This window comes from Hibiscus syriacus, unplaced genomic scaffold, assembly GCF_006381635.1.
Source record: "Hibiscus syriacus cultivar Baekdansim isolate YM2019G1 unplaced genomic scaffold, ASM638163v2 tig00020298_pilon, whole genome shotgun sequence".
Lineage (NCBI taxonomy): Eukaryota > Viridiplantae > Streptophyta > Magnoliopsida > Malvales > Malvaceae > Hibiscus > Hibiscus syriacus.
The window spans coordinates 73,402-98,667 of NW_024062487.1; the positions used below are offsets into that span (position 1 = coordinate 73,402).

At 35.2% G+C, this 25,266-nt stretch overlaps 1 protein-coding gene and 1 long non-coding RNA gene across 3 annotated transcripts; both read right to left on the reverse strand.

Annotated features, from left to right (window-relative positions):
• Positions 1 to 7,307: 7,307 nt before the first annotated feature.
• On the reverse strand, positions 7,308 to 16,054 carry LOC120209815 (two-component response regulator-like APRR7). Its single transcript, XM_039208717.1, has 10 exons — positions 15,854 to 16,054; positions 15,365 to 15,430; positions 14,812 to 15,169; positions 14,079 to 14,240; positions 13,823 to 13,956; positions 13,280 to 13,438; positions 9,433 to 9,616; positions 8,858 to 9,308; positions 7,925 to 8,729; positions 7,308 to 7,740 (listed from the first exon to the last, which is right to left on the reverse strand). The coding sequence occupies exons 3-10, from the start codon at positions 15,155 to 15,157 to the stop codon at positions 7,627 to 7,629; spliced, it is 2,355 nt and encodes a 784-aa protein (XP_039064648.1). The 5' UTR covers positions 15,158 to 15,169; positions 15,365 to 15,430; positions 15,854 to 16,054; the 3' UTR covers positions 7,308 to 7,626.
• Positions 16,055 to 18,577: 2,523 nt separating this feature from the next.
• On the reverse strand, positions 18,578 to 22,040 carry LOC120209816. Of its 2 annotated transcripts, XR_005524441.1 has the most exons (3): positions 21,960 to 22,040; positions 21,084 to 21,255; positions 18,578 to 18,721 (listed from the first exon to the last, which is right to left on the reverse strand). It is a non-coding gene; the product is annotated as an uncharacterized LOC120209816 (long non-coding RNA). The 2 variants fall into 2 exon arrangements; XR_005524440.1 differs by lacking the exon at positions 18,578 to 18,721 and having other exon boundaries at positions 20,812 to 21,255.
• Positions 22,041 to 25,266: the final 3,226 nt, after the last annotated feature.

The following is a 25,266-nucleotide window of genomic DNA, read 5'->3' on the forward strand; positions in this document are numbered from 1 at the left end:
ACTTGAAAAAGAACAGAAAAAGGTCTGTTTTGAGCTCAAAGACTTGAGAAAAGGGTATTAAGATAAAGTCAAGGATAACTCCAAGTTGAAAGTGGCTTCTGAATACTGGAAATACGAAGCTCATAGCCTGAAAAGAAAGTTCGAATGGCCTGATGAGAGAGCTTGTAAGGAACAGATGAAGACTGCCCAAAGGCGCTTAGCAGACAGTCAGCATCAAAACCAATGCTTGAGAATCCGAATGGCTGATCTGGAGAGACAACATGAGAGAGAGATGGCAAAACAATAGCTAAGTTAGAAGATATTGTAGATGGGTTCAAGAAGCAAGCAAGCGAGCTTCAGATAGTGCCCTTCGATGGAGGTTTACAATGGCGTTTCCATTGGGAGAAAGCACAACAAAGGGTGAATGCCAGTGACGCAGTCATCCGAGACTTCCTGGATCAAGTACAGAAGGCAGCTCGCCATCTACATGGCCTGGCAAGGGAAGCTGGAGTGGTCCGAAAAGGCATATAACCAGTGACAGATGAAAACAGAAGACTTGTCAACCTGCTGGAAGCTATTCGGAGTCTAGAGGATTTAGTCCGAATGTACCTTTGATTATTTTTACGTCTCTTACAAGATAAAACATTTGTGTCTAAGTAAAGATTATTTATAATAATGGACACTTTTCTGGATCAATGCCTCGAACATTTCATGCATCCTTGCATTTTGCATTTTTGCATTTTTGCATCTTCATCTACGTTTTTAAGCATTTTCACAAACATGAAATTAAGTCATGAAGGATTCGATGAAGTGGTTTTAAACCACATGACACCACATAGAAGCAAGTGAATCAATTAAAGAAAAAAACTGAAATCAGTACAGTAGGAGCTGGATCAGCTGATTGTAGGACTAAGCCTGCCAGGATGATCTAAGAAAAGAATCCCCATATCCTAAGGGCTACGATGTTGAAGCTGCTAGCTGTTACCACGTAAGAAGCCCCAAACATTCTTCTAAAAACTGTAAGACGCTTGCTGAAGAAGGGGGCATGGCATATACCATTTGCACTTAGAGGATTATTTTATTTGAACACATCTTTGATCTTTTGCTTAATCTTTTAAACGATTGAATTTATGCTACTTTCTAACGTGGAGCAGTTGAACAAATTTTAATCTTTAGTTCTTTGAATATTAAATGAATTAAGGATTCTTTTAATTCTTCAAGAATTATAGATTTTTGACATATGACAAGATTAGACCTTTCTTATCCTGTCTCAAACCCCAAAATAAAATAACTTGATCATTACAAAAAAGACCAAATTTTGACATTACCTCCCTTTAAAATTCTTGAACATTGCCTTTACCTTTCTGATACACCAATACCCTTCTTTGAGTCAATAAGATCACACCACTGTCTTTTTAGACTCAAAGTTGACCTTTTTTTACCATTAAAACCCAAGGCATTGAGTTTGTTCATTTGAACAGGAGCATTCTTCTAAATTGGGGCATTTTACAGATAGCCTGAACATTGAGACATATGGGGAGCAAAAAAAATCATTCGAAATAATTCTATCACGCATTAACTACACTGTTTTCATGTGAATGAAATTAATCCTGAAAATCTATCCCCCTGGGGATACCTCTTATGTGAAGATTTACATGTATGAGATGATGAACGGTTTTTTTTTCTTTATCCCTTCATAGCAGGAGAAAAAATATATCCCTTGTGTCCCCTTTTAAGCCTATAGTGTTTTTCTTCTGATTCAACCCTAACCAAGGATCACCCTCCACACTGGGGGGAAGGTGGAGCAAATCTGCTCGCATGAGTGAATGTATTGATTCAGATGAGATGCCGAAAGGTGAACCAAGTGCGAAGATTCAATCATAACAAAAATAAAAAAATAAAAAAAAAGAAGCAAAAGAAAACAAAAGAAAAAAGAAAGAACAAAAATAAAAAAGAAAAAGGGACAAAAAGCACATGCAAAGATTCCCTGAAGACAAATGGCGCATCAAGCTTCAAATTATGAGATTGATCAAGCATAAATATTCCCGAATCACTGAATCACTTCACTCGAAGATCATAGAGCATCAAGAGAGAGACATTTTGAGCAGGACATGATTGAAGGCATCAGAATGAATTGATTATTGGTTCAACACCCTGAAACACTTGTTTGGGCTTATTTATCCTTTTTTTCATAACCATGAACCCTGGCCTACATTGCGTGCCTTAAAAGTCCCTTCTAATCATACATGGATTTCTAAACATAAGAGACTATCTTCAGATTTCATCCCGCCCATCAGGATTAATCTTTGTTTGCAAAAAAAACAATGTAATTAATGCATGGTAGAGAAAAATAACAAAGGGGTTCAAGAGGTAAATCCGGAATAATGTCTTGAAACCAAAGGAGGATTCGAGTTGAAAATCTGAAAAAGGAGGCTCGAATATAAAAATTGTGCAACTGAGGCGATCACACAAATCCAAATGTGACCATGAAAGCTGAGAGTCGGAGAACACTTCCAGTAGAGGAGCATGCAAGCTACCCCATCAAACCTTTGAGCATCAAATGCCAAACCTTTGAGCATCAAATGCCAAACCTTTGACCAAACATAATAACCTGAGACATTTTTATCCTTTCCTTACTTAACCATTTCCCAAAGATAGCTTTGATCTTGGCACGTGTCAAATAGCTATAATTTATTGAAGGATTAACATCTTAATTAATTCTTTGATATCCGATGAACTCTAGTTTATGATTCGTCTCAATTGTAAAACCGTGAAAGTGACAATATTTTCAAAACTTTGGATAAAACATTTTTCAAAACTCTTTTAATTGATATTTTCATAACTTTGAAAATAAAAGAGAAAGAAAAACATTTTTTTTCAAACAAGACAGTCTCTCTAGAGTGGATCTTGGTAAATGACATGTGACTTTTAGACACAAAACTCATGCTCAGAATCAATGCTGAAGCAAGAAATGAGGAACATTTGGGGCATCTTTGAAGATTCAACATCAAATATTTGGGCATTTTTGGATATTGGGGCATCATTTGGGGATTCAACATCCTAATGCAAATTATCAGACCTTTTTCAGGAGATAAAATATAACCAATTCATGTTACATGCATCTTATGCATACATTTTAGAGCATCATATTTATCATTTTCCACATACATAATTTTTTGCAGCTTTTATAGTCAAGTTTCGACTTCAAGACGAAGGATAATCGATTCAAAAGCACCTTTAAAGATTCATGTTTGTTTCTTAACTCAGCAGCAAGAAGCTACACTTCGACCAACTCGACAGATTGAAAGTTTCTCTCGAACTCACAATTTGCTCGAGAGTAGATTTCAACTTCACAGCGAAGGATATCTAGCTCGAAGCCAAACATCCACGATTTCAAATCCACGACGGAGGATATCATGCCACTCAAGACAACACAAGTTCAACTTCACAACGAAGGGACGGCTGGTTGTCAACAACAATTTTCCAATTTCGGAGCCAATTTCAACTTTACAGCGAAGGATATTGGACTCCAGACAACGCAAGTTCAACTTCACGACGAAGGGACCGTTGGTTGTCAATAAACAATTTCCCAATTTCAGATCCAATTTCAACTTCACAGCGAAGGATATTGGACTCCAGACAACACAAGTTCAACTTCACGACAAAGGGACCGCTGGTTGTCAATAAATAACTTTCCAATTTCAGAGCCAATTTCAACTTCACAGCGAAGGATATTGGACTCCAGACAACGCAAGTTCAACTTCACGACGAATGGACCACTGGTTGTCAACAAACAACTTCTCAATTTCAGAGCCAATTTCAACTTCACAACGAAGGATATTGGACTCCAGACAACGCAAGTTCAACTTCACGACGAAGGGACCGCTGGTTGTCAATAAACAACTTCCCAATTTCATAGCCAAATTTAACTTCACAGCGAAGGATATTGGACTCCAGACAACGCAAGTTCAACTTCACAACGAAGGGACCGCTGGTTGTTAACAAACAACTTCTCAATTTCAGAGCCAATTTCAACTTCACAACGAATGATTTTGGACTCCAGACAACGCAAGTTCAACTTCACGACGAAGGGACCGCTGGTTGTCAACAAATAACTTCTCAATTTCAGAGCCAATTTCAACTTCACAATGAAGGATATTGGACTCCAGACAACGCAAGTTCAACTTCACGACGAAGGGACCGCTGGTTGTCAACAAATAATTTCCCAATTTTAGAGCCAATTTCAACTTCACAGTGAATGATATTGGACTCAAGACAATGCAAGTTCAACTTCACGACGAAGGGACTGCTGGTTGTCAATAAACAACTTCCCAATTTCAGAGCCAATTTCAACTTCACAGCGAAGGATATTGGACTCCAGACAACGCAAGTTCAACTTCACGACGAAGGGACCGCTAGTTGTCAACAAACACCTTCTCAATTTTAGAGCCAATTTCAACTTCACAACGAAGGATATTGGACTCCAGACAACGCAAGTTCAACTTCACGACGAAGGGACCGCTGGTTGTCAATAAATAATTTCCCAATTTCAGAGCCAATTTCAACTTCACATCGTAGGATATTGGACTCAAGACAACGCAAGTTCAACTTCACGACGAAGGGACCGCTGGTTGTCAATAAACAACTTCCCAATTTCAGAGCCAATTTCAACTTCTTAGCGAATGATCTTGAACCCAAGGTAACACAAGCTCATCTTCACGACGAAGGGGCGGCTGATTGTCAACAAAATTTCATTCAGAGTCAATTTCAACTTCACAACGAAGGATATTGGACTCGAGACAACACAAGTTCAACTTCAGAACGAAGGGACGGCTGGTTGTCAACAAACAATTTCCCGGTTCCAGAGCCAATTTCAACTTCACGACGGAGGATATTGGACTCAGAACAATGCTACTTACTTGGATTTTAACTTCACGACGAAGGATATCCAATTTCAGGCTCAACTTCACGACGAAGGGGACACCCGCGGTTTCAACTTCACGACGAAGGATATCCAACTCAAAGAAGGAGTATATGTCAACAAAGACCTTCGAGTTCGACTACGCTCACCTCCAAGGCACATCATTTACAGCATAACTCAAGGCTAGAAGGGTTATATGCCATCAAAATTGTCGAGTTCGATTCCATTCAGCTCGATGACACATCAATCGCACTACTTTCCGGTTGCAGTCGAGGTTTTCAAGTCGAGAAGAGGACCTGGGTTAACCGTGCTTTAGTGACAAGCAACCATTTTCAAGCAAAAGCTATATGTCAATGAAGATTTCTGAGTTCGATTCTGATCCAAGGTCTTTAAACCGAGAAGAAGACCGAAGGGCAACGAGAAGCCACATGCTGATTCAAATTCCGAACTACGACTTCAATTTCATATCATTTCAAGATGAACTCGGCTTCACGACGGAGGAGTCATCCGTAACTCAATTTGACAGGGAGTTATTGAAACATCAGAGTCAATTTTCAACTCCACTGAACGAAAAGTGTGTCTTTTAATCTTTGCCTTATCCCCGTTACACGACTATGGGCAAAGAGGGGCAGTTGTCAACACACCTTTTCGTCCTACTAGGATTCAAACTCCTAAAAATATGATAAAATTTTGCTAGGATTCAAACTCCTAAAAATAGGATAGAGTTCTACTATGCTTTAAACTCCTAAAGATAGGATCCACAAGCACTATAAATAGCCATTGTAACTCACTATTGTAACACACGATTTACAGACAAAATACAGAGGAAAGCACGGAAAATACAAAGGCAAAGCTATTGTAAACGATTCGAAAAGGAAATAAACTGTAGCATTTTTTTGATTCGTTCATTTCTCGCATGTGTATGTTATTTTTCTTGAGATTTGGTTCGAATAACCCAAAACGTGGGTTGCGCCGATAACAAAAAATGAGTAGGGTTTCGAAGTTTCGAACCTAGATCTATCCCGAGGCGTGTTCATTTTTTATCCCCCTAATGCGCAATATCAACGTTAATTATCTTTCAAATTTGGCCCTAATCTTTATTTTTCTTTATATTAGTCATTTTATTTATTGTATGGATATTTTTATTTATTTATTATTTACATTATTGTCATTATATAAATATATATACGTATATTTTTTAAATGATTTTCAATTGATTTTTTACAATATATATTATTATTATAATACATATATTTTTTAGATATTATTTATATATATATATATATACTTTTTTTTAAATATTTTACTTATAAGCGTATTATTACCATATATATATATTGTAATTATCTTTATTTAGTTTTTTTTACTTTATCATTATATGTATATATGTATGTTTTAACAGTTTATTTATAAGCCAATTATCATTATATGTATACTTTTATATTTGATTTATATATTATTTATTTATTTTTGTTTTTGATTTTTTTTATTTATTTATATTATATTATATTTTCATATTACTATCATTATTGTTATGATTATTATTTTTCTATTTTACTCATTTTTATATATATATATATTTCATTTATTTATTTATTTATTTTTCCTTTTATTTTTATTTATTTTTATTCTTCTTTTTTTTTCATTTATTCATATTTTCCCTCTAACACATCTTATGACTTTTTAAGGGTATTTTCGTCAATTAATCAGAGGTAAGTAATTCATGATCAAATTTTACCTTTTAATTTAAAATTACAATTTTCTTAATTAAGACAACTGGAAATTACGTAGTACCAAAAGGGCGGTTCAAAGGTGCTAATCCTTCCTTGACCGTAACCGACTCCCGAGCCCGACATATTTCTGGTAAGACGCAGATCGGGTAAGAAATAGGGTATCCGATCAACCCATTTATTTTTAAATAAATGATCGGTGGCGACTCCAATCCACATGGTTGCGACAGGATGAAGATTTCGGTTATTCTATATTCCGTCAGTCCGGATCCCCATGGTTTTCATTTTTTCCTCGCCTGATTGCCACTCCTAGAGTTGGGTAATGACTATAAGAGCAAATTTGAGAATGTACTCATATAAATTGGTGTGAATTTAAGAATTTTACCCGTCATGGATAATGAATAGATAATGAATACGAAAATATTAAGAAGGTACGTAAATAGAAAAGGGTTATTGCACCTGCCCCGTCCATATTCCATCCCTATTCGGGGGACGGTTGAGATTTTCTAATAATTGATCTCATCATATTTTACAGAATTACCCATATTTTCTTCCTTATAAAAGCAAGGGTTCGATTCCTCATTTTGTATATCGGAATCGTTTGCTTCTTCCTATTTTCTCAGAATTTTCCAGTCCAATCTTCAAGATTAACACAGCTTGACAAAGAAATATAGAAATAATAAAAATGAATATGAATAAAAGGTTTTGAAAGCACCCAATTGTTCAATGATGTTCATGAATCCAGCACACACAATGAAATTGGATCTTATTTTAGATGTCTTCTTATCTTCTGCAGTTCCCCTAATTGCTAATGCACAAGTTAAATACATAAATGAAGGAGACAATAACAAAGGTTTACAGCAATGAAATGCAGTCAACATCATCCAAGTCTACACCGAGGTCTTCTCATAATGAGTGGACCAAATATTCAGTAGGGGAGGGGGGGGTTAAATTTGTTATCTCTTGCTCTGCTTGTGCTTCTGTTCACTATTTGTCTCATGAATTACCTTCGGATGCCGGATCATTTTTGTTCACTGTTTGCCGTATGAATTGACCTCGGATGCTGCGAGGTCTTTGTTCTGCTAGTTGTTTCCTGCTTTGGTACCGAACCTGGAAAATCCGAAATATTAAGAAAATTTTACTGATAGTTTTCCAAACAATGATGAGCACGAAGATTGAAGCAAAACAGTTTTCCAAGTCAAAACCGAAACTAAAATACGTGCTAGTGCCCTGAAGATTTTAAAGGCAAACTTCCAATATCTTGTATATTATTAAACAGCTCAATCTACGTTACCTTTTTCCGGAAGCATCGTTCTTTCCTCTTCTGACGAAATTTGGTCAAGGCAGCTTCCCTATGAGCAGACTTGCTCTGCTCTGCCTTACTCCCACTCCCACTAGAATCACCACTTCCGCTTTTCCCAGCAATTCCATTGGCACTTTCCATGTTTGTGCCTATAGTATTGACAGCTATGCTACTTCCATTTGGCACATTGCTTCCATGGTTACTACCTGAGCCACTTCCATTGACACTGTAGTTGGCACCATTTCCTTCAACAGGTCCACCCAACACATTGGACGACCCACAATGAGGAGCATCAGCAGCCATTTTTTTCAAAGATAAATCATCGTGTTCAGATGGCTGTTCCTTCTGTTGCCTACTGCGGGTAAGATGGTCATGGTGATCATAATGGTCTGGGGGATGATGATCCATTTGGAGCTCTTCGTCTCTAGGTTGAGCTACTCCTCCTTTAGTAGTTACATCCACAGCCCTGCCTAACACAACTTTCTGAGTAGCACTCATAACATCATTTTTCATAGGCTGGAAAGTAGGGGATGGATGTGAAGATCCAACTCTCAATGATGCAGCTGACTTGTTCTTCAAAACAGCTGGCTTAGCGAAAGCATTATTAGTTGTGGAGCCCATATCAATGTTATCACTACCAACATTTGAGCATTGATTTGGACAATCACTAGCAAAATGAGATCGAACATTGCACACTGATTCTTTTCCCATCAGTTCTAAATTATTATCAAGTGCAGATGAGGTTCTTCCAATGTTGACAACGGGAACCTTATTTGCATTTGATGATGTGTTATACCTGCAGGCAACAGACACAACAGTCAAAACTATTCAGAACTCAACAAATCTTTAGAGAGAACTTCTCTGTGATTCAGTTAATTGATGTTCATATTTGTTAGCCCCTCAGTCCCCTCCCCTCCCTTATACCTTGAGAAGGCAGAAGAGTCTGAACGTCTTAAAACATTTCGCTCATCCCTAACCACATTCCCATCATCTTTAACTCCTCTAAGTCTCTTCAAGCCGAGTTCAATAGATGATAGTTCCTTGGAATCATTGATGGTTTTATCATTGCTATCTGAGATCTTGGGAAGTTTGTTTGAAGCCTCGTACTCTGCAGTTTCCTTCTCCAGATCAGTAGTCTTGGAGGTGATGCCATTTTGAGTTGCAGCTTCAGGCTTCAGTTTGCAAGATGGAGTTTCACTATTAAGGTCCAGCTTTCTTTTATCAATCTGTACGTTAAATTTACTGGAACCCACCTCAATTAGGTTAATTTGTTCTGTTCCAACTGTTTTGATTGAGGCCTCAACTGTACTATTTAGTTGTAAATCTACATTCCTCAGCATGCCCATATCCAGGTCTTTACCCATTGCAACATTGTCTGAAATAGAAAGGGTCAGGAAAAAGGAAAGAACGAAAAGATATTCCATTTTTTCTTCTTTTTTTTTACGAAAGATTTAGCCAGCAAGATATATGCTATGCTACACCTAAAAATTCATATTTACCAAGCTGTTCATCTCGTTCTTGGCACTCCCTTGCTGCAGTCACTGGCACCCTTATGTTCCCAGATACTTCTGCATTGGAATGGATAACTTGGGCACATGTACTATCAGGGTGCTCAGCAACTCGATCCCGGTGTGAGACTGGACAGGGGCTATCAACTTCTGCTGCTTGCTTTGTCCAAGAACTCTGCAAAAGGAGAATACACTAATAGTTTTCCCGTACATATAGGTAAAGGTTTCTAATTACTTATGCAATCTAATGATCCAAGATTCGAGAACTATTCAGCTCAAGCGTTAAGGATAAGGAAAATAGAGGTAAGAGCCCATACACCACAAGGTTTCAAGTGATTAGGAATGTGACTTCTAATGATAATGCAGCCCTAAGTTCGGAATGCATAAAATAGATCGTGAAGACTGCCATACGTTTCAGATTAAGGCTCAGTCAAAAGTGAAAAAATAATGAAGATATGAAAGTCTAAAAATGGATCAGTAGGTTGCATTTTGTCACTGAATCTAGATGTACAAATTATACATGTATTAGCAGGAAATAATGTGACAAATTATTAAGATGCTGTTGAAGTCGGAAGATAAAAAAATTATTAGCTATCTCTTAACATAATAACAATCTTTCAAGCACGGGTATGGGATACTAAATAACTTTATAAGAATACACAGTTCTCTCAATACATGCACATTTCCTAAGCAAAGGTTAAGATAGGCAGAGGTTATTTGTTAGCTCAATGACTTGTAGTTGCAAATCAGAACTCATTTTATGCTATAGTGGTTTCAGTGGAACATTGGGTCTTTACATTAAACTTGAATGAAAGTTTTTTTTTTTTTGATAAAAGTTGGAGGTCTCATTAAAAACTCCCTTCGTATTCTTCCACATACTAAGAAGTATGTTGAAGAACATTGGAAGGAAGAAAAGAGTGCCTCATAATTTATTAAATAGAACACCAAGTACATGTGAAAACACCGAATACCCTCATAAGGGAATACACAACAATACAAAAAAAACATAACACCTAAAAATCTCCCATCGTCAACAAAAAGGCCCCAAAGACAATAACCCAATTTCTAAAATAAACCTCAAGCAAAAGGAATAAAAACAACGTAAAAGAACATAACAGAACAAAAAACCAACACTTGCTATCATTAAAACTAAAACTAAAACTAAAAGAAACGCCTCTGAATCGAGCTCCTGAACAGTTACGATCCAATTGAAGGAACAAGTTCTAATTAAATATCGCACAATCTTCAGGGACCCAAGAATTAGGTTTAAAGGAAGGATCAATTTCTTGCACCATGATTTTGAACAAATTAGCACCGACCTTCAACTCCAACAACTCATCAATTCTTACTTGAGCCTTTGTGAGTATTTGAATTTTTGCCCGATCAAAAGACGATGGAAACTCACAGCTGTTGTTGATTGCTAATAATTTGCCCCACTTAGCTGCAATGTTTTTGAAAGTATCCCAATTCCAAGCGTGGAAAAGAACTCCTTCGCAAACTAACCACGCGCGACGACACTCCACCACCAGACTCTCTGACCAAGCTTCAACTCTGGAAAACCACTTTTCAAGAGTCTTTAATTTATCATTCTTCACACTGCTCAACGAATCAGACTCTTCAAAAACCATTAGAACTACATTTCCAGCAGCTCTCATTAGCATGAAACCATAGACTCATTTGGCTTGCATTTGGTTAACAAGATTACCGATTTTGATGAAGTTCTTGCACCAGCCCACAAGACAGTTACTCAACACGTGAAGTTTATCTTCGTCCACAACACCCTCAACTTCACCGTGTTTATTCCTCGAACAAACTTCCATCCCAGACTTACGTTGAACAACCGTCGAGACTTTCTCTAATAAGACTGTCGAGGCTTATATTTAGCCAAAGAGGCTCTAATTTTGTTACCGTAAATATGAGCACCATTCATCTTTGATGTCGCTTTCCTTGCTTCTTCAATTGTTGCGTAGCGAATGAACCCAAAACGAACCCCTTTCGAATTTCTTTTGTTAGGAATGAAGGCATCAATTACATGACCGTGAGTACAAAATAAAGATCTCAGTCTCTTCCAATAGATCTTCTCTGGTAGGTTTTCAATGAATAACGTGAAGCATCCACTTCTGTACCCATTACTAACATTTGTATGTCCTTCCTTCCACCAATCTTTTGATTCGATTATCCCATAATTCCTTCGTTGTGAAGGAGGCAAACCTTCAGGCCTAAATTTATAATCCGCCTTTTTGTTGGCCAAAAAGGTCTCATTTTTGCCGATAACACGTCCAAACGGGATTTCTTATACTTGTCCTCACTCGACCTCGACTTCATCTTAACACCTCCCATTCTACTACCTTGATAATTTCCGGATGTAGAAGCACTTGCCGATTGCTTCTGATTACCACCAGAACCACCATTGACAGTTTCCTTCACAACAGCTGGGTTCTTCCATACACGGCCCTCAGCAAGAGCTTGCATACGATCACGGTAAATACTCGCAGCAGTAGTGTTATACTTGGTAATGATATCAGTTTCTTTAGGAATACCATATCGTGCCAAAAACTCGTTGAGCTTGTCGTTGCTACCCGATTCTATTTTCTTAATTTGGATATCTGACCAGGAATCTATGTTGACAGATTGAACGAAAGAGATATTTACACCTAATCCTTGGTGTTTGCAGGAACACTCTGAGCACATGAAAACACCGTATGTTACAGAAGCCCACTGTTTTATTTTTACAGTCCAAACAAATTTTGTTACTCTGCCGAGACTGTAAAAATTGTAATCAGTTCGTAGCTGCCGACCTTGAAGCAAAGGTCTCGGACGGAACCTTTAATCTTAGTCTTTTATCTCGTTTGTTAAAACCCAAAGGTGAGTAGGCGTTGAAAATCTCAAGGAACAACATACCTCGGATCCGAGACGGTCCCATAGCTACCGAAGGATATCGGAACATACTAAGCTGGAATTGACGAATGCACCTTCAGATTTGCAATAGCAGTGTCGGAACGAGTATACCTATTATCCAAGAAAGCAGCCGAAATTGGAAACAAAAGCAAACTACCTGTACCTTATTTACAAAATACCCCAGGCAGAAACCAACGGCACATTGACTCTATCCTCCATATCTATAACTCCACCATTCAACTTTACACAATCTCGGAACAGTTCAAAACGAACTCCCAAAGAGCAGCAACGAAACTCGACTCTATGATAAGGGGGTTTTGATCGCCAAAAGACGCAGAGCTTGGTGGTGAGACAGTGTCAAACACGGACGGCGGTTGGCGGCGAAAATCGGCAGTGAACAAAGTTAAGATCTGCGCCGATTTAAAGACTTGATCGCAATTCTAAGCTCAGATTTGGAATCTCCGTAAGCAGACGATTTTCCCTGAGAAAAACGGCGTCGAACGGAGATCGGAGTGCGGTGGATGGTGGACGGCGAACGGTGACAGTGGACAGCGAACGGTGATAACGGTGGTACAGCCACCGAAATTCCCAACCAAGATAGAAGGGGGAGGGAATCGGGTTTGGAAAAAAGAATACACCAAGAGAGAGGCGGGACCTTCTCTCACTAGTTTTTTGACTTATAACTTGAATGAAAGTTTAATCCCATTACAATCAAAGATTCAAAAACATGATATCTTTAAATATTACAAATCAGTGCATAATAAAAAAAAGGATTACCCTCACGAAAATTTGACATAAATCAATGAATGAGTATCAGTTTCAGAAATCAAGCTGCAAATTATAGTTCAATGGAAGATTTCTACACTGCAATGCCTAAACATCTCTACTAGATACTAACCTCATTAAAATATTCTGAAACCTAAGGGCAAACTTATAATACCTGAGTACCACTCCCATCATCACTGCCATCCCCAACATTTAGATCGATGCTCCTGTTATCGTCCTCATCATTGCTGCCAGAGTTGTCAGATTTCTCAACATTTTTTGATTTCACAGATTTTTGAGTTTGTGTTCCACTCTCACTTCCACTACCACTAGACTGTGGGAGCAAAAAGTTAATCATTTAGCAAAGAAAACAATGAAAGTATAAAATATAATTCAATTATCTCTATCTCTTCATTTTTTTATAAATAATCAATTCTCTCTTCTCCTCCTTATTTATTTTTTGCATTTTCCCCTTTACAGATGTATGGATGGAGTACAAGAACATAATAACAAAGGTGTATAAGTAGAAATTATTCCAATTAACACCAGTCCTATAACATTACCTTCTTCGTACAATTGAAAATTTCTAGTTTAAAATATTTTTATATACTGCTTGAAAATGAAACAGGAAACAATAAGAAAAGCTGGCTAGTACATTGGTTTCCAATCTCTACTAATCACAGACCGTCTAAATCTGAAGTATAAGTTAACAACTCACACTATGGCATCTCCTCCACACATGCTGCCAAAGGTTCTTAAGTTCATTCTTTCGAATAGGCTTCAGTAAAAAGTCAACAGCACCTTTCGACAAACACTTAAAGACTACATTCATCGAATCATGAGATGACATCACTGCATGCAGATCTCATCAAAATTAGTAGTTGAAAGTATCTACTCGAGAGATCTCAAAGTGAAAGCAAGAATAAGAAATTCCAGAACAATTAACAAAAAACAGCAGAGACTGGAGAACGTACTGATCACAGGAATGTTTTTACGTGTTTTGTGGTTCACAATCTTGCTTAAAAGAACAATGCCAGCTAAACCGGGGATAACCACCTCAGTCAACACAAGATCAATATGATTGGTCAAATCTTCTAGTATCTCCCAAGCTTGTAACCCATTTGAAGCTTCAATAACTGGGAATAAAAAGTTAGTGGTTCAGTTGGCATAGGCACATAAGCTACTATACTAGATCAGATAATTGATAAGTCAAGAATTCTGGATTAGCATGCCTCTCATATAAAAGGAAATGAAGAGAGAACTAAATATGAAATAACTGATAAGATATAAATAGGCATCATAAAATTACATCGACAAAATCTAACCAAATATTCAAGTATATGAAGCTATGAACCGATAAAATGCAAAATACAAATAAGAAAATTTCTGGCCACAAGTGCTATTGCAAGCTGGATTAGGCTTAGCTTAATTTGATTTCTCAACAGGAAAAAATACAAAACTAGTAACATTTTCAAGTTTTGTAGTTAGAGAGACTAATAATCAAATCAATCCAGTTGAGAAATCAGCTTCCATTCAGCGTGGCATGAAATATCTGAAGGTTGCAAGCATAAGAAATTTTATTATTCATAGAACAACCTCCAAACCTTGATAAAGGTGTGCCAGGATTTTTGTGACGATTCAGCCGAAGAAAAACAGTAGAGCAAAATTGTTTTGTTTTACAGTCCTGGAAAGACTTGAATCACTAACCTTCATAACTACAATTGCGCAGAAGTGCGGTGACAACATGACGAGTAGAATCATCATTTTCTACTAGCAGAACAGTAACCGTTCTTACATGCAAAAACCTCTCCCAACAACACATTGCATTTTGAGGCTGTTGCTGTGGTATTGACACCACAGCAGGGGGCCGAAGTCCCTGAACAGCCCCCAAATGACCATCTTTTACATTTTCAGTCTCGTTAACTTTCAGGTCATCTCCTTTCAGTGTCACACGTTCCTCAGTCACAGTACCATTTGAAATTATCTTGTTATCATCATGTAGCTGATGATTCAGTTCTCTTATCCCTTTTTCACCGTTGCTATAAACAATCATCTGGACACTTACCTGTAAACCAGAAAAGAAAAAGATTGATAACAGTACAGATGGCCTTGCATTGAAACAGCGAAAATCTTCCAATTCACAAAACAAATAGAACATAAGTTTGTCTCCAAGAAGCCAAACCTCTAAAAATGCACACAGATCAACCTAAAACATGAGAAAATCACAAAGGGGTTCCATAATAAAAGTAAAATAAATCACCACTGGAAAATATAACTCCTGTTAATCTTCAGTGACCAACTCCATGCTCCCTAAGCAGCTTTCACCCTGTAATTAAAACGGAGGACCTATCAAAGTAATCCACCATTATCTAACCTTTAAATTCAATCAAGCAAAAGTCCGAGTCCAGGATATATTTCCTCATTTTAAGGAACAGTCTCAACGTTCCAGAAAACAAGCTTAATTCTACACATAAACAAATTATCTATACCAAATAAAATTTAAAGACTTCTAGGCCAAAACCCTAAAATCAAGCAACTGCAAATCTGCTCTTAATATTAAAGTAAAGCTTTTCTAGTACCAATGAAAACCAAATCGAAAGATCTAAAGAAGTATAGAACTACTAAACTAAAACAAACGTTATTTCTCAACTCTTCAAAGTAAAAGCAAATCTGAAATCTACGTCGGAAAAAGTAAAGTAGTTCAATAAAAGAAATTACACAAACTTAATAAAAAAACTAAAGAACTTACAGACGCTAGAAACGAAGAAATCCTCGCAAAATCACCAACTAACCTCCATTTTTGAGCTCGATCGGAAACATATTTCAATTTAAAATTAGCGCAAAAATTAAGCCAGAAATTAATTTCAAAGCATAATATTTCACATTAAAACGAGAATTTTCAGCTATTATTAACGAATTGCAGGTTAATTTTTTTGTATTTATTTAGGAAAAACTAATTTGACTGCACAAGAAACAGAGTGAATCGGAAGAGAAATCGCCGACCTTTTGTTTAGGAGACGGGGAGAGCGTAAAAGATACAGTATTAAATCAAGTTGCAAGAAGATTCTATTATGATGACGTGGATAAAGTGGACGTGTAAGAAATTCCACGTCGGATGGAGATGCTTCCACATGGCCAACAATCAGGGGCCAAAGGATGGCTGAGCTGGACAGAATCAAAAGCCGAGAGCTTGGGTGTCTCGATAGCATCTTTAGAGATCTTGGAGATCTCACAAGCTACACGTGGCGCGTGAACATGGAGGGGAGAATATCGAGACGGATGTCAAAGTTCAAACGATCCATTGGTTTGTAATTAAAAGGTCGGTCGTGACGGCGTTAAATGATTAAAATATGTGGATAGAATATGACTGAATTAGCCTTGTTATTAAAAAATGACAAAAGACATAAGAAAACTAGTTTTTTTATTAATGAAAAAAATATAAATTAGTATTTGTTAATAGATAATTCTTAATTTTTTTTATATTAAATGCTTATAACTCTATTATTTATGGTGCTTAAATATGGATCTCAAGGAATGATAATAATTTCTTTATTATAGAGACCACTTAGTTCGTGTTGTGTAAATTATTTTAATCACCAGATTATGATACGTTTCATATAATAGAGAAAATTAACGTTATTGACGATCCATATACCTAAAATGACGACGTTTATAATGTTAGATATTAGAAAAAGTTAAAATATAATTTAGATACATGAAAAATTTAATATAGTTTAGACCCTCATTTTGATATTAAGCCTAATGAAAAAATGATATAGTTTGGACCCTTATTTTGATATTATACCTAATATATTATATGAAAGTTATTTCATACGTAAGCGATTACTCAATTAATTACCGCGTATTGTTTTGTAAATAAAAGGATCAACTATTAATTTAGTAATTAAACTGTTGGTCAATTTACGTTTCTATTATTTAATTATAAACAATTATACTATGATCATCCATATTCTAGAAAGTTACTAAATAAATCATTTAACCGTTAAGAATTATTAATGCATTAACGAAACGATAATGTGATATATAAATTTGACAATTAGTATCAAAATTCAATCTTAAATTATAATTAAAATATTATTTTTGATATTTTAGTTTTTTTTCAAAATAATTATATATAAAAATTCTAAAATCATTTTTAAATTTTTAAAGATAAGAAAATTGAAAATTTATCTTTTTTAATTAGAAAAAAATATTTTTAAATTTTAATCATATAAAATTAGATTAAAATTTTGAGCATTCACATTATCCACATCTTTCTTACTAATAAAAATCTTCTCATATTTAACTTTTAATCTCAGTTATCATTTACATTCACATAATGATTTTAAATCAATGTAAACTTAAAAAGTTTAATACAATGTAGTATCAATATAATTTTTAGCAAAACGAACATTAGCTTCACATCTAGGAGGTCAAAAACAGTAAATTGGAAATTTTAGTATCAAATGATGGTCAATGACGACAAACATCAGTGACCAATAACGATGATGAATGACGATCGACGACAAAGTCTTTGATGAGATATACAGATCTAATTGATATTTTATCATAAGTTCGAGAGCCAAATTACCATTTTTGTCTAAAGTTTAGTGTTAAATTAATATTTTGCCTAAAATGCAGATTGTAAATTAAAATTTTATCACTTTTGATACGTCAATAAAGTAACAAGAATTAACAGTCCAATGATCAAAATAAGACAAATAAAAAATGATCATAACATAACTTTCTTAAAAAAATCGAAATCAAAATAAGAAAAAAATGAAGCAAAATCACTAATATAATTTACTTCAAATTTTATCTCAACCTGTCGACATAAATTTTTTGGCTATATAAGACTGTTTAAGATGTTAATAGTGTTTAGGCATAATTCACTCATAATGACACGATGTGCTTCCTAAGCATCCCTCTTGCTCATGGTAAACCTAGCGGTGCCTTCAACAGCTCTAGAATTCTTGCAATTATGGGGTAACGTGAAGTAAGAAAACTTGCTTCCGAGCGACCTATGACCCTACAAGAAGAGTTCAAACTTCGTAATAATGGAAGGATCTCGATGCTATAATTCGATCATCGAGGCACCTCTTAATATCACCTTTTATTACAACAGTAATATAGTTGGATCATATAACAATTGATCTCAAAATTGAATGACGATAACTTGGACCTGTCAAGAGCATGGGGTTGATACTGGTGGAAGCACAAACTATCAAGATGAATTTTAACTGATCTCGACTTAATTTTGTATGCTCATTAGCCCAGTTAGGCCTTGGTCATACTATCAAGCTGTGCATGGGGCCGACACTGCTTGTGTATGTGTGTGCAGGTACGCGCGCATGAGCTAGAGTGTGAATACTAAACAATGATCCGTATATAGTATATCTATTGGGCAATCACATGTGTGTGTATCAGTGGGTGCGTACACGCATGTGCGAGTGTACAAATACTGAAGAATGACATGTATATAGTATATCTATGGGGCGATCTATCTTTGGACTGCTGAAACTATTGCAGTCAAGAGCTGGCTAGTCTCCCCAGTTTGATTTATGCAGCTGCAATAACTTACTGCCTGGGTAATACTAGACCCAGCCAGCTCGGCCAGCTGCAAGGATATGTTAAATTGACATTTGGACTAACCTCAACATACATGACACACTTTCAGCTCGCTAATCATAAGAGATCAAGAATCAAATATTGTAACACCCATAATCCGTATAATTATACCTATACAGATTATAGATGTCTTCCGAATTTCTAAAACATTTTAAAATTCAAAAGTGATTTAAAATTTATTTCCTTAAAATGAAAACTGATATTATAAAAATATCATATCATATAAATTATGTTTCATTATAACAAATTTAATTCAAAAGATTTTTTTATGAATAGTGAACAGTGAACAGTGATGGAATCGGTTCCTGTAGCAGGGGAATCGGTACCCTGTAGCAGGAGAATCGGCACCTTGTAGCATTCTGGAAAAATGTTAACGTTGGTAATGTTCACTGCTACAGTAATTGCTACAGTAACTACTACAGTAACTTCCGAAAAATACTTATTAATCTCATAAGCTCGTAAGTTTATTTTACCAATATACTTACCATTTAATCCCATAAGCTCGTAAGCTTATTTTATCAATATACTTGCCATTATTCCGTAAGCTCATAAACTTATTTGCATGGTTACCATTTATTAACCAATAAACCATAATCCATAGCCCATAGCATAATTGTATGAGGAACCCGGTATAGGAGTCAAATGTTGCACCGAAGTGCTGAGGTCGAGCTTTGCTCACCTAATAATGCACCGTAGTGCTGAGGTCGGGATTTACCCACCTAGTACACCGTAGTGTTTGTACTGTGTCTTTACTAGACACTAAGGCCTGCACTATGTGCCTTCTCTAGACACTTTAGTGCTACCTAATATACAGTTGCTAGACTCTATGATATGCCATTAATACCACTGAACCTCAATAACATACTTGGGCATAGAGTCAATTTTATTTGATCAATTCATGGCAAAGTACATCAATTATACAACACTTACACAACAACCCATCAATTTTCCAAAATTTACAAATTGATCCCCAACTTTTCAAAAATTACAAAATGATCCCCAATTTTTCTAAAGCTTGTAGAATACTTCATTCATCATTTCCATCCCATATATAATTTTCCATAATTTTTCTCACTCAAACCATTCATGGTCGAAATTTAAAGAACAAGTTGTAGAAAGATGAAACATGTTCTAATCATCTTTCATGCTTGAATATGAATCTACTACCTCACAAACATCAAGATTTATTATCAATTTCGTGATCCCTTATATGAAAACAAACTCTTACATTTGGGATCTTTGCACACCAACAAGATTATCATGCAATATTGGTGCTAAATGATAGCGTTTTTCACATATAACAATTTTTTATTTACAACTTACTCAAAATCATAAGTAAATTGCTTGAAAATTGAGTTGAAGTTTTCTCTCACCTTTGAAGAACACCCACGGCAGCTTGGAGAAGAAGATGAGCTGAAAATGCTCCTTCATCATTGATACTCTAATTTTAAATAAATCTAGCACATGGCTTAATATAGTATAATGGAATTTTTTTATTCAATTCAATAGGAAATTCCATTTTTGCCATTAATGAATCTCCATATTCACTATAAAACCATGACAACTCATCCTTATCATATTTCAAAGTCAAAGTTAAATTATTTTGACTTTTGATTCAGAAATTCTCCTTAAATTTTTAAAATTTGCGTTTTAGTCACTAAATTCCACTGTTTCGATTAAATCTGAAAAATTGCACATTTCCAAACCAAATTTCTCTGATCCCAAAATATTAAAAATAATATTTTCAACCATTTTATAACATCCTTCAATTTTTTGTAAAATTCCAATTCGATCTGAATTTCCAATTCCTTACCGAGCTTTAACCATTTCTAATTTTTCTTTACTAAAATTCCAAATCCAAAAATATAATTTCTATAAAAGCCCACTCTCAAGAGTAAACCATATATTTATGGAATAAACTTATTTTTAGGAAATTTCTCACTTAATTCCCTAAACTGTTTCCCAATTTTCTTCTTTGACCATCAAACTTTCAAAATTTATATTTTGGTCATTATTTGAATTTTTGGGGTATTACAAGGATAATCACTGAAGCTGCACTGACATCACAACTATTATTTGCAGCAAGAAAATATAGTTTTACACAATGATTTTCCATTGAGGAAGTATTATTTCTGAAAGCTGCTATTGGATATGTAAATCTCTCACAAAACCTCCCGTTTGTATCTCTCTCAAATTACAATACAACAGAGTCTCCTTGTAAACAAATAATATAATAGTTCGACTATGCAAAAGTTTTGAAGCATTTATTTGCAAAAAAAAAACAAGTTCTCTCTTGTGAATGCAAAATTGATAAGCATGCTACTCCATCATGCAAAGAATACGAGACTCACCTATAAAACTACGGTAGTCAGTAACACCTAATGCTGCAAGGGACTGCCTTTCGTCAAACTCATAAAGGTTGAGAGCCTCCAATAACTTTGGCAATGATTCAGGGATACCCCCTGGTAAATCAAATTCCATCCACTTTCCTTGATTGCGGTAGTAGTCCTCCAAAGGCTGACCCTTTGAGCGAAATTGGATACCGACAAATGGTTATTGGTGAAAGAAGAAAGTAAACTAAAAGTCTGAAATGAAAATTTTCATTATGATGCACACCGTATGAGCATCTAGATTCCCACCCTATCCCAAAACATATGTATAAAAACAACTCCTAAACTAAATTAAATAATCATCCAGGCTGCTGCTAGAGCATCTAGATTCCCACCCTATCCCAAAACAAATGTATAAAAACAACTCCTAAACTAAATTAAATAATCATCCAGGCTGCTAGCATTTTATCACAATCGATTAACCTCAATCATTTATTCTAGTTTATTTCAGGATTCAAAAATCTATGTTCAACCTATTGATCGACTGGCTGGAAATTGATGGTGGCTTACACCAATTTTCATCAAACTAAGGGCTCAATTAGGTGAAAATATGTGTTTAAGGGCTTAAATTATTGCAATGAAACAATAAGTGCTTGGATGATTATTTAATTTTAATTCAGAGGCTCGATTATAATTAAATCCTTAATCTACTCCTCCACGGTCAATAAAAAAGTGAAAAAAGTTTCACCATAAAAGAATTTGCAAATTTCCCATTTCATATGTGAACAAGAAAATCATTCTAAGTTCTAGCTATACCAGTGGGCATGTACATTTCAAGATATTTTTCATGTCCAGCTAACATTTACATGAAGCAAGACTAAAGAACAAAGCCGATACCTTTTCATTGTATATTCGGAGTCTCTCTTTCACCACTTCTTCCGTGTCATCCGATCTAGTTACAAGCTTTCATCAAACTAAGGGCAGCGACGGCTGAAGCAGAATATAAGCATCTCCTTACGTGGGAGATGGCCGTGGGTTTCATATTATTTTTAAAACTTGTAAATCTGAGTACAATTATCCTATAATCTATCACCTTCCTATGGAATTAGAATTTTAATTGAATCTTTAACTATACTCATATTCCTCATGTTATACCAAGTCATTTCGTTCACAAATTGTTATACCTAGCTCACATTAGATCCACTTGAATGATCCGTAAAATTTCATTAAAATTATTTCTTAAAATAAAAACAATTAAGGTAATGAAAAATTAACTAATTAATAATACACATGGATTAAAACAATTTTAACACGGTGTAAAAGAAGAGCTCCACTAATAAATAATTATACAAAAATAATGAGAATAAACAAATGAATCTACATACACAAAATTGCCAAGTAACAGTCCAAAATTAATATATGTCTGATTAAACTCAATAAGTACAATATTAAAAAAATAATAGATGTTTAATTTTTTACGAAAATATTTGTAATGTTTTAAATTTTGGGTTGACCCAAGAGGTACAAGGATCGTGTGAAGTTTACAAATAAAGTCGTTAGACTAGGTGTGAATTGAGTCTAATTGATTTTAAAAAGGAATTTTTTACATAGAAGACAAAATAAGATGAATCGAAGGTGTAATTAGACCATTGAAAAAAAGACGTCGATTTCTTGGGATTCTTATAGCTTTGGGCATGGATTTTGGGTGAAAGGTGAACACTTTCATCATTCTTTTCTCTTCCTCCTTTTCTTCTTCAATCTTTTCCTCTAAGCTTCATAGCTTCAAGTACGTGGTAAAAGCTTCTTTTTCTACTTCAATAAGCTTTAAATATGTCCTTAAGACTTTTTAAAATCTTCTTTATGTTACGAAAATCCTTGCTTTCCTTGTGTGGCTAGAGAAAATGGGTGTGAGCACCATAGCTCAAGAAGAGAAAGAACGAGCAAGTGTAGTTGAGCTAACGAAGCTTCATTTTGGATTCTTTGGCTAAGGTAGTTGTCGAAACGATTTTTTCCTTAAAAGTGAAAAGGTGAGATTCTGAAAACCACATTAATTTTTAATTTACCTCTTTCAACTGATTTTTAATTTAAAAAACAAATGCGATTTAAAAACCTCTCGTTTCGAAAAATTTTGGATTTTCTTTACGATTGAAAAAAATACAGTTCAAAGAGTCGCCACCAATCTTTGATTAGGGTGTGATTGGACACCCAAAAACGTTTCGTCATTTTAAATAAAAATTAATTTTAATTAAAACAACAAATTGAGGTCTGCGTTACCAGAAAATGAGTTCGGGAGTCGATTACATGTGGGGAAGGATTAGCACCCCCACAACGCCCTAAATCGGTACCTAATCGATTAATTAACGTCTTTACAATGAACTTTACAAATTCGAATTTATTTTGATTTTCGATCCCATAAAAAAAAATGTAAATTTAAAACTTTCAAAAACACTCAAATAAATTAAATTAAAATTACCAAGTCATTTTAGAAAGATAAAGAATGTTCGATTATTTACAAATATCGAGACCAGATCTTAAAGATATAACAACCTTTTCTCGATATATTTAAATAAACGAACATTTCTTTTTCTCTCGTTCCCAAATTTTAGGTGATGAATCAAAAATTTTTTTGTTTCACTTTCGGGATACACTTTTATTTTAAAATCATTAGAAGCGGACCTCAAATCAGTTATGACTGCCCACTTAAAACAATTTTAAATTAAAAGTGTATTACCCTTAATTCGATTATGAACATGTCGAGTTATGCAAGTGAGGCTATCATACAAATAATACAAAGAATGATGGCATGTGGGTCACCATAAATCATTCGCATAACATGCAAAGTAGATATAAACAAAAAAAACAAATCTAAGAATAGACTATATTAAAATAAATTTAAATTTAAAGAATTAATCTAAAAAGTCTAAATTATGACTAAAGTATTTAAAATTTAAATTTATGGACGAAAATAAAAATATTAACATAATTACATACCAAACGTAAAAATACAAGAAATTAACTTGAATAAATAATGGAGTCAAAATGGAAACTTTTTAAATTCATGAGCCAGAATCACAATCATTGCAAAATTCGATTAAACACACAAAATGGACTAAAATAGAACATGCAAAACATTCAAAGTCCAATGTCTAAAAAACAGAAACTAATTACAATAACACTTTAGGACGAAGATTAAATGGGGCAAAACATAGAGACAAAATAAGGAATACGAAAACAACCATTTAAGGACTAAAATGTGAACTAATAAAATACTATGCAGAATACGCAATAGCACAGAAACTTAAAACAACACAACCCTAGGACTAAAACGCAACATGCGCAAATCGAAAGTCAAATGCTTAAAACCGAAAAACTTATATACTCTAACTTGGTACCGAAATTATATACACACAAAACAAAGATACAAAATTAGAAAAATAGAAACATTCGATTAATGACTAAAATACGACATGCAAAAATATGAAGGTTAAATGTCTTAAAAAATAGCAAACTTAAATACACTAAAACTGGGTATCAAAATGAAACACATATAAACTAAAGAGACAAAATAAAATAAATGAAAATCTCGATTAATACTAATGGACCTCACACGCGAATAATCCTATTCCCAAAACCCGGGTGACCAAGTCGATGAAACACTGTCGTTCCGTATAACCCCGAAACGTCGCTGTTTTAGCAACAGAATATATGCGACCATTTGGGTAAAATGCTTACCCTAAAACCATTTCTCACCTCTCTACCCTCGTCTTCATCCTCTCTTCAACTCTCCTCGAGCGTAAGACCCTAGCCACCATGGCCGCGACCGCTTAACCGCCATCCACGACGGCGGATCACTCCTAAACCGACGTAACTCTCTCTCGCTCTCTACTGTTTTGACTCAAGAATTTCTATTTACTAAAACTAACATCAATTCCTCTTCTTTGACAACGGAAACCGAATGACAATGAAATGGAGTCACCGAGACTCCATCTGCGCTCACAACCCAGGTAACCTACAATCCCTCCTTATACCCACTATTTTCAAGGCTGATCAATTCCCTCAAGGACCTACTCTCTGAAACCCAAGTGCTAATCACTCGATCTAGGCAACACGAACGAATGTACCCTCTATTCCCGGTGAGAAACATTCTGGAGACCATGGAGAGGTCTAAAGTGGCCTACGTTCAACTCACATCTACTCAGGTAGA

Bases quoted from the DNA above. Each gene is read 5' to 3' on its own strand.
- LOC120209815 (XM_039208717.1), bottom strand. From the start codon at position 15,157: ATGATTGTTTATAGCAACGGTGAAAAAGGGATAAGAGAACTGAATCAT. The intron at 14,241-14,811 runs GTTAGTGATTCA...TTTTATTCCCAG, and splicing joins GCGCAATTGTAGTTATGAAG to TTATTGAAGCTTCAAATGGG. The intron at 13,439-13,822 runs GTGAGTTGTTAA...TTGCTCCCACAG, and splicing joins TGTGGAGGAGATGCCATAGT to TCTAGTGGTAGTGGAAGTGA.